The sequence below is a fragment of the Chrysemys picta genome, chromosome 5 (assembly GCF_011386835.1).
Source record: "Chrysemys picta bellii isolate R12L10 chromosome 5, ASM1138683v2, whole genome shotgun sequence".
Taxonomy (NCBI): domain Eukaryota; kingdom Metazoa; phylum Chordata; order Testudines; family Emydidae; genus Chrysemys; species Chrysemys picta.
The window spans coordinates 91,763,168-91,772,571 of record NC_088795.1 but is presented as its reverse complement, the minus strand read 5'-3'; the positions used below and the strand labels follow the sequence as shown (position 1 = coordinate 91,772,571).

General features: G+C 47.7%; 1 protein-coding gene across 2 annotated transcripts in view; it reads left to right on the top strand.

The window, feature by feature from the left end:
* Positions 1 to 455: 455 nt before the first annotated feature.
* The window catches only part of PDGFRA (platelet derived growth factor receptor alpha), a 51,397-nt gene continuing 42,448 nt past the window's right edge, over positions 456 to 9,404 (top strand). The window contains exon 1 of one of the 2 annotated variants that reach the window (XM_005299106.5): positions 456 to 609. Coding sequence is in view for 1 of the 2 variants with exons in the window: in XM_005299104.5 (XP_005299161.1) it covers positions 6,999 to 7,016 (18 nt within the window). In the remaining variant the exon portion in view is untranslated. Of the gene's footprint in view, positions 610 to 3,218; positions 7,017 to 9,404 lie in introns of those variants that run through there. The other variant, XM_005299104.5, reaches the window with a different exon arrangement.

Sequence of the window (9,404 nt, the reverse complement as noted above, 5' to 3'; positions counted from 1 at the left end):
TTTCTATAGCAAGCCCCAGCTCAGTCGGGCATCAAAGACATCACTAAGCTACCAATTCATTTCCATCTCAGCTTCTTCATCCATGCCCTGACACTGGGAGAGGGACCCCAGCCTAAGCAGCCGCCCACCTGCCCAGAGCGTGTGTGGAGGGAAGCTCATTCGTGCCATTGGGAACACGGTGGGTTTTCAGGAAACTTTTTCCCCCTGCAGTGCAAAACTCTCAAATTCGCCCCCCATTCCCCGGCCATATGGCTCCACTTGCCGCCCCTCCTCTCCCCGGCTGGAGGTTGACTGGCCCCCCTGCCTGCGTAAGAGCCGCTGGAGGCTGGGCTTCAGGCGCGGACCGGACCAGGGCGGCTCTTATTCTGAAGGGGCGGGGGGGGGGCTCATTTCCTGACAGCTATTTACTTAAAGCAAATGATTAGTTTTGGAAGGATGGACTCTAACATCGAATCAATTACAAGACGCGGTCTCTGAGAGCACTGCAGTCTGAACTGGAGGGAACGAGGGAGGAGGAGGAGGAGGAGGAGGAAAAGTCAGAGAGGACGTGGACATATTTTTGACTCTTTCTCTAGACTTTTCATTGCGGATTAACGTGTGAACGGGAAGGTAAGGGGGGGGAGTTCCACTTTTTATGCTCATTCCAGTGGACGTTGCCGATCCGGATCCAAGGAATGGAAGGTTGCTGGGGATCAGCCCCTGTGTGGACTGGAGAGCCAGGGCACGGGGGCGGCTCATCTCAGGGGATCCTCGCTGAAAACCCTAACTCTGGAAGTTTGCGCCTGAGACTCAAAGGGCGCTGGAGACTTTCGCTCCTCGGCGGGCAGCTCCCTCCTTGGGGGGCTCGCACGGGGAGTTGCTAGGGCTGGGAAGGTGGTTTGTCCCGGGAAGGTGACGCGTTCCCCCTCCAGTGAGAACGCTCTGAATGGAGGCAGCGCGCTTTGTTGGAGAGGGCTGTGGAGATGGGCGATGGGGGGTTGGATGGAGACGGGGGGCGGGCGAGGTCGGGGCACTCGCTGGACCCCGAGAAAGGCAGCGAGGGCACTGGTCGAGGAGCGAAGGATGGACACGTATCACCGATCCCCTTCGGCTCCGGAGATGGATGGAACAGGAGCTCGAGTGGCCAGGGGGCAGGGGAGAGAGCAGCGATCTCCCGGGAGTGGTGGGGCCAGGGGCCCCCGACAGTCCGGACTGGGGGGGCGGCAGCCGGGGACCACCCTTCGGGGGACGCGGGGCCCCTGTCTGGACGAGGCTGCCCCGCTGGCGGAAAGGCTGCGCTAATGACAAACACATTTGGGCTGGGGCGGAGGGGCCACCGCGCCGCATTCCTGCCGCCGGGCTGGGAGCGATCCCGCGCCCCTCTATCGCCAATCTGGAGTGAAGCCCTTTGTGTGAAGACAGGGATCGGCGGAGGAATCTCGTAACTGGAAGGGAAGCGGCGAGTTTGCCGTGGAGCTCGGATCAGCTTTCGGGGCAGCGTACGCGGGGAGCTGAGAGGGCTTGGCGGAGGTAAGAGGAGGGTCTTTCTCGGACCCTCCCTTGGTCGCCGTGGTCCCAATCCCCCCTTGGCTTTTATCTAGCCCTCCTTCCCTCCATCAGGTCCGATCTGCCGTCCCTCTCTTCCATTGTCCCTCCCTCGTCTTTTCCTACCCCTCCCGAGCCCCCTCCACTGGCGGGGGACTGTGTGTCTGCAGGGGCAAATCATCCCCCACCCCGATCCTTGCGCCCGGCGGTTTTTACACCTCGCTCTCCGTTCTCCCTGCAAGCGGGGAAGCTGAACTCTGCTCTCTGGGCTGTTACCTGGCGGTGTCCCAGTTCACACACACCCAGCTGCGCTCCTCGTGCGATGCCAGAGCCACAGAGCTGCCAGCATCCCCTAGCTGTCTGCCCCGTCCCTGGCAGCCCGCCGCAGCCCAGACGGACGAGCCCTTTGGGTTGTGCCCAGGGAGTGTAAGGGACCATCAGCCCTTGTGAGGTGTTTGGTTGGATTTTGTCGGGCGCTGAGGTTGAAACTTGCTGACCCTGCCAGGCTGGAGTCCCCTGGAAAAGTCCCGAGACGACTAGGCAATGGCTTCTTGGCTCTTTGCTGCATTGCTCAACATTTTTGGACTGGGACCCAGAAGCGAGTAGACACTCCTAAGAACAGGGCTGGACCGTGTTTTGGAGCAAGATGGATGGATCTAAGGAGCCAGCACCAGCCCTCAAGACTCAGCAACACGTCTGGGAACAGAGACTGGGGTAAATCCCAGAGGAGAGCGTGCTGCCTTTAGTTCCTGTGAGGTAATTACAATGACAAACATCGCTTTAACTGCGCTGCTGCCTGGATCACAGGGTTATTTTCTGTCCGGAGTTTTCAACCCCACCACATGCAAATTCTCCAATTGCTTTGGCGACGTCCCACCTAGATGTCCAATAATCCCTGCGAAGAGCGCCTTGCAAACAACTGCATCCCCGGGAGCAGATTTGGGAGTGAAATGTCTGGCGTGCACACCTCTCTCTCCGTGCCCATTCATCAGACAGGTGGTCCGCGGAATGCGGATTGCGCTCGCCCCACCGAGCGCGTCCAGCTGTAACTGCGTCGTGTGTCAGCCATGGAGCGTTCCCGGGTTGAGAAGGTTTGAGGTCAGGCAGAGGGAGAAACTCTTTCCCTCTATCCCTAGTGGACGCCTTTATCTGCGCAGGGGAGTCCTCAGCCTCGGATCGCCTAGAAGACCGGGCATCCTGCATAGACAGAGTGAATCCCTAACCTCTTCAAGCCCCCCGGAAAAGCGGCTTTAGGGGACCCTGCAGATTCCCCACAGCCGCTGTGGAGATCTGCTGGTACATGGAATATTGTGGCCTAGGATTCGTATCTGAAGTGGGCCCCTAAGACTTGGGGAGGGGATTGAAAAAGAAGTTCTGAACAAGCGCGACAGATCAAGGAAATGTGGCGCTTGGAAAACATTTGACTCACCCCAGTGAAGACCGATTTTGTGGGGCTCTTCCCCACCTCTTGTTTCGTTTCTGTCTGGCTCGCCTAAGGGTTGTTGCTTCAGCTTGGCAAAGGTCTTGCTATTGTTTCCTATGAAAATAGCGAAGTGGCTGAAATTTGACGTCACTGCTGGGTTCTCTCATTGTTCTTGGGCTCTTTAAGTTAATCCTTTCTCGCTAACTCTCAGCTCCCTCGGCTTTTTCCAATATGGTAAACATTATAGATAAGGATTCCCTAAAATGTGTTGACTTTCTTCGCTTCGGGGTACCCTAACATCATTTGGCCTTCACTATCTCGGAGTCAGTCAATAAGTGGCAAGCGTTAGCCAGACGTTTAAAAAACAGAACAGGGAGTTTGAAAGTGTGAATGTAAACATTCCTCGCCCCCCCCCAAACTAAACAAACTGATAACATCAAGGCAGTCTTTACAATGTCCAGTTGTTCTCTGGCAATGGAGACTGACTGGGCTTCCCAGTTGAGTCCTGTTTGTGTATGTGTATGTGCATCCAAGCCATAATGCCAAAGTCCTGTAGACTTTAACAGAAAGGGGTCACACGGTTGGTTTTTTTAATGTAATCCAGAATTATATTCCCCGACATAGGATTTTTGTTCAAATAAAGGACATCATTTTTTTATTGAAATGTATGGGGGTTTTAGAGTAGTTTTCATAGCACCCTATTCAATTTCCATGGACTTTACTGGTTTCATCTCTATTAAGTTCCCCAGGAATTTTCCATATGTGTGAGTGTGTGTACTTTGGTTTTGAACCCACACTGAAATTTTAACGTGACCTAGTGAGAGCGGAGTTGGGGAGAAGAATGGTTTGATGGATCTGACACAGTTTCCTCCAGGTTGAAATCTCAAACCTTGGTTTCTCGCAGAGAATTGGTTGCGCCCCATAGGGAGAGAAGGAAATTAGTGGCCTCTTCATCTGAGTCAGGTCTGGGAGGAGGGGAAGGGAAGAATTACAGAGCTCCGTCCTTCAGCTGTGTGTGTGTGTATATATATAATCTATAGGAATGTTGATTCTGCAGTTTTTTCCCTGCCAGCAATTAGTGCCATACGTTTCCGTGTGTGCATAAGGGAAACATCTCAGCCTCCTCCCATAAAGCTGGGGGCGGGATGTAGGTGGCGAGAACATACCTAACCGTTCACCATTTGTTAGCATCGACAGTTAAAAAAAGGCAGCCAGAGAAACTTTCCCCCGCTAACAAAGCCGGCCTGGTTTAACAGAAGTGCTGAGGTTGCTTTCGGCAGCGCTCTGGGGAGGGAGTGGGGGACGAGGCGTTAGCTAAACGGCTAGCGCCGGAGAGCAGGGCTGGTGCCTGTGTGGTGTGAGGTGGTGGATAGGCTGGATGATGCCAGACAATGTTTTCCCATGGGAAGAGGCAGGAGTAGATTATCCAATCTGGGGCAGGCTGGGCTCGGCAAAAGCCGTTTGCAGTGTTGTACTGCCCCCTAGCAGTCATTCTTATGGTTACCGCCTGAGTCCTACGATGTTTACGGCATATTGGCCAGATTCTAGACTGTGTCTGAGTAGTACCGTCCCCTTAGGTTAGTCCCACTGCTTGATTTCAATGGGGTTACACTGCTGTAAAGCGGGAGCAACACACTGAGGAATCAGGCCTATGGTTCTTGACCGCAAGAATTTCCAATCTCAGGGGCCGATCCTGGCATGGGATTTACTAGTGCAGTTCCCTGCACCAACCCAGAATCCTCTTGAAGTCAATGTCACTCCAGCCAGACTCAGGGGCTGTGTCAGTGGATTCAGAGACAGGATCAGACAAAAACAATTTCTAGGACAGAAATCGAAGATTTTGAGGTTCATCTTCCATTTGGCTCAAGCAAAATTTGAACTATGGAGATCTGGCTTTTAAAAAAAATGCCCTAGAATCAGGGAAGTATGATCTTCAAACAAGCATCTTCATTCTTAGCTTCTATTCAGTTTTTTTTTAAAGAAATGTCCCTGGCTAAGCAATGATTTGAATGAAGAGAAATATGTCCAAAAACTTGATAAAGTGTCAAGAAGCATGAAAGTATATGTAAAAAGTTCAAGGGAATTTCAGAATCCCCAAACACCAGGTTCCCCTGGTCATCTTACTTTTAAATGATGGCTCTGTTTCTGCAATTACATCAGTGTGTGCGGGGAGGGGACGCACAGAACTCTGCCAGCGTGGCTCTGACTGTAGGATTGGGGCCATATTTGCTATTATTTGTCACCAGATGTGTAGGCTACAAAGAGATCTTCATACAGCAGGGTGGTTTATACAGATTTTGGTACCAAGGAAAGCAGGATGTAGTAAGGTGCATTTTCAACCTCATTTTCTTTGTATTGTACTCTGGGTCAAAACTAGGGTTTGGATGCATATCATACTCTGATGGCCTTGAGCCAAAGAGGTTTGTTTCAGCTGTTTCAAAGAGCAGGGTTTTCCGAAGACTGCCTCACTGCACCCCCCCCCAAAAGTGCTAATAGCTTAAAATGCAAACAGACAGAACCTCCTGCCCCCACCCCCAGGCTTTCAAGTTAAACTTTCCTTTGGGTTTCCCACTTTAAACTGTCGTCTCTTTTTAAAAAATTAGACCCTGATCCTGCAATTTGATCTGCAAGGGGAAAGCTTTATTTCTCTCTATGAAGTCAAAGGGGCTAAACATGGGGATTGCCCCATTCATCAGACTGCAGGATGAGGGTCTTAGATTGTAAACTCTTTGGGACAGATATTGCTGCCTGTGTGTCCTGTATAGTGCTGGACACACTGTAAGAACTTAATACAGAGTTAGAATTGATATTTAATAACTGTTACTTTGCTGTGGTACAGGAGAGATATTCAGGCCACCCTGAATGTAAATATTTTGAAAGGAGCAGTAGAGCAACCCTCTCTTTAAGAAAAAATATTTAATTTTAAACTGCACTTTGCTAGTGTATTTTAAGTGGACAGACACAGAAGTGTTTTTGGTTTTGGTTTGCGTTGTCCTTTCCTCTTAGCACGCATGGAAATCTTCAGAACTTGCTATTGTTCACTCAGGTCTGGCTCCAGGCACCAGTTTACCAAGCCGGTGCTTGGGGCAGCCACTTCGGAGAAGGGCGGCAGGTCCAGCTGTTCGGCGGCAATTCGGCGGACGGTCCCTCACTCCCGCTCGGAGCGAAGGACCTTCTGCCGAATTGTCACCGCAGATCGTGATCGTGGCTTTTTTTGTTTTGTTTTTTGTTTGTTTGTTTGGCTGCTTGGGGCGGCCAAAAGGAGCCAATGACTAAGAAAAGTTACAGGGGGCAATGTCCACATATTTACATCAACGTAGTAAAGCACACCATTTTCATCCAATGTTTTCCTTTTTCTTACCTTGATCCAGCCTTTTCTGGAAAAGCTCAGAGCTTCCCCAGAGAAGCCAGTTTTAGGGAGAACCTGCACTAAATGAATCAAAATCATTCCCAAATTAAGATAATCTCATCATTATGTTTCCAAAACCTGAAGAGATAATAGTATTTCGACCTGCTTCTGCAACAGTCTCCACTAGTACTGCAGGTGTGAGTAAACGTTGCAGGATCAAGTCTTTTTACCAAGACTATTGCTCATATGAAGTTAAAATAATTTCCGTATAAAATGACAGTTTCAAGTTGATCCATGGAGACTTGGAGTCGTTCAAATTCCATCTACCACCTCTGAGACTGACGCTCCTTTCTGCCAAAGAAATGCAGTTTGGCTGCATTAGTGTGGATCAACACTGCCATCATGTGGCCAATTGGATTAAATGCAGGTGACTGGTACCAAATGGGAAATGAGGCTATTTTCTGTAATTTAACGATGGATATACAATTTTACTTTCCTGGTGAAGATCTTTGCCTAATTTATGACAGAATGAAAGATTAATATCATTCTTTCCTCCCCATAGTGCTGGTGCTTTCCCTCTAGCATGTGCAGAATGAATGACTGGGTCTCTCATTATTTTCTATATGGATTTTTCCATCAAGGTTCACAACATTCTGGATACAAATTTTACCAAATTTTGTTTTGAATTACACACCACAGTCAATGGAACTTCTCATGGTGGTAAGCATTGTACTTGATAGCAACCGTTTGGCATACCAGGTCCTTATAAATCAAGATTTTGATTATATTCCTTTCATGATTTAGTATCATCTAAATAAGTAACTGAAATATTAACATTTAATGTAGATCACTTAACAAATCTAAATAAATACAATTACTGCTTTACTCTATACACTCTGCTTTATATATATTGGCAGACTAATTTGGAAATTTGAGCCAGATCTAACATTCTTTGCATGCCTCCCTATTCCCATTATAATCAGTGGGTGTCCAAGGAATGAAGAATCACACCATATTTATGCATACACTGCACATGTGCTTATGACCTTGGCCCAGATCCTCAGCTAGTGTAGCTCTATTGACTCAATTTACATCAGATAAGGATTAGGTTCGTGGGGTGTTCTGAACTGAACCTGGGGTGTTTACTGAAGCGGACTAAATGAAAATAGTTAAAATAAAGAGCATGGAGGGCTGGGATGGACTAACTCTTTCTCTTGCCTGGGATGAGACAATTTTTTTTGCCCAGTTAGAGGCTGGAGCTAAATATACTTACTCCCACCAATAGTTTGCCTAAAGTATTGGCACTGAGTTAGGCAAACAGGCAAAGCAAGCATATGCAAGAACCCATTGGCATGGCATTGTTCTTTAGATGCATGACAATGTGCAATTCCATTCAAACTGGAATCATGATGAAGAATCATATGTGTATCCCTATTCTCTCTTTCTCAGTTGCTGTAGGTTCCTCTGGACCTTGTCCCATAGGTTAATATGTCATCGATGGAAGGTATCAAAGGAATAAGATCTCAAAGAGCAGCCAGTCTGTCAATGAACATTTAGTAAATCCCTACATTGCTGCATTGGATTCAGGCACTTAGCTCCCATTGGCTTGCATGGTAGCTAAGTTGTTTGACTATGTCACAGCATAGTGTCATCACCCATAGTTACACTGGGTATTATAGGCCTGATTCTCCATGTACTTATACTGCTTTTATACCAGCATCACTTGCTTCATTGACTTCAAGTGAAGTTACTCCAGATTTGCATCAGGGTAAGGGAAGAATAAGATCCACATTATTTCTTTATAGACTGCATTGTTTTCAATGAATAGTCCATAAAAGCAATATATTGTGGTAAGAGATCCTTCTATCTGTAAAGGCGAAAGGAAACCTGGCAGACAGTATGGGTAACACTGTCTTGGGGAACGCGAGCTGTTAGCAGTCAAATCAATAAGGCAGAGTATGGGAATTCTTTAAAGATGTACAGTGGGTTACTTTATCTAAAGAAATACAGGATATAAATGTGATAAAAGTGAGAAAAGAGGCTGAAACCAGAGGACTTCTTTGATGTCCCAGAGTCTGTTATCAGTGGGAGGCAGATACATAAACACATGGCCATTATTGTTAATTGCAAAATCAGGCTGAATGGCTTGTCTTTGCTGGAATGCTGTCTGTTGAATTTCTGAAGCTGTTGCATATGTTCCTTTAGCTGGTACACCTCTACCCTGATATAACGCGACCCAATATAACACGAATTCGGATTTAACGCTGTGCTCCGGGGGGAAGTGGGGGGTGGGGGGGCTGTGCACTCCGGTGGATCAAAGCAAGTTCAATATAATGCGGTTTCACCTATAATGTGGTAAGATTTTTTGGCTCCCGAGGACAGCGTTATATGGGGGTAGAGGTGTAGTTTGTAAATCTTTATGTTGCCACCACACTGCTCAAGTCCTTCACAATGTATGAAACACATTTTGGTTTGCAACACTGCTTTATATGTTTGTTCCACATGTGGCAAGAGGCAGGAAAGACCGTCTTCACTGTTGAGGATATGAGAGAGATTCCCAAATCTGAGCCATTCTTTTTGGGTGACAGATCTGAGGAACTGACCCAAAAAGAGGTGTAATTAGAGGAGGTTTTGGAACAAATTGATAAACTAAACAGTAATAAGTCTCCAGGACCTGATGGTATTTACCCAAGAGTTCTGAAGGAACTCAAATGTGAAATTGCAGGACTACTAAGTATCATCTGTAACCTATCATTTAAATCAGTTTCTGTACCAAATGACTGGAGGATGGCTAATGTGACGCCAAGTTTTAAAATAGACTCTAGAGGTGACCCTGGCACCGACAGGCCAGTAAGCCTCACTTCAGTACGGGGCAAATTGGTTGAAACAATCGTAAAGAACAAAATTGTCAGATACATGGATGAACATAATTTGTTGGGAAATAGTCAACATGGTTTTTGTAAAGGGAAATCATGCCTCATCAATCTACTAGAATTCTTTGAGGGGGTCAATAAGCATGCGGACAAAGGAGATCCCGTGGATATAGTGTAGATAGACAGTTATTTGTTGCAATTACCCCTTGGACACTGCCTGCTGTTTTATGGCAAT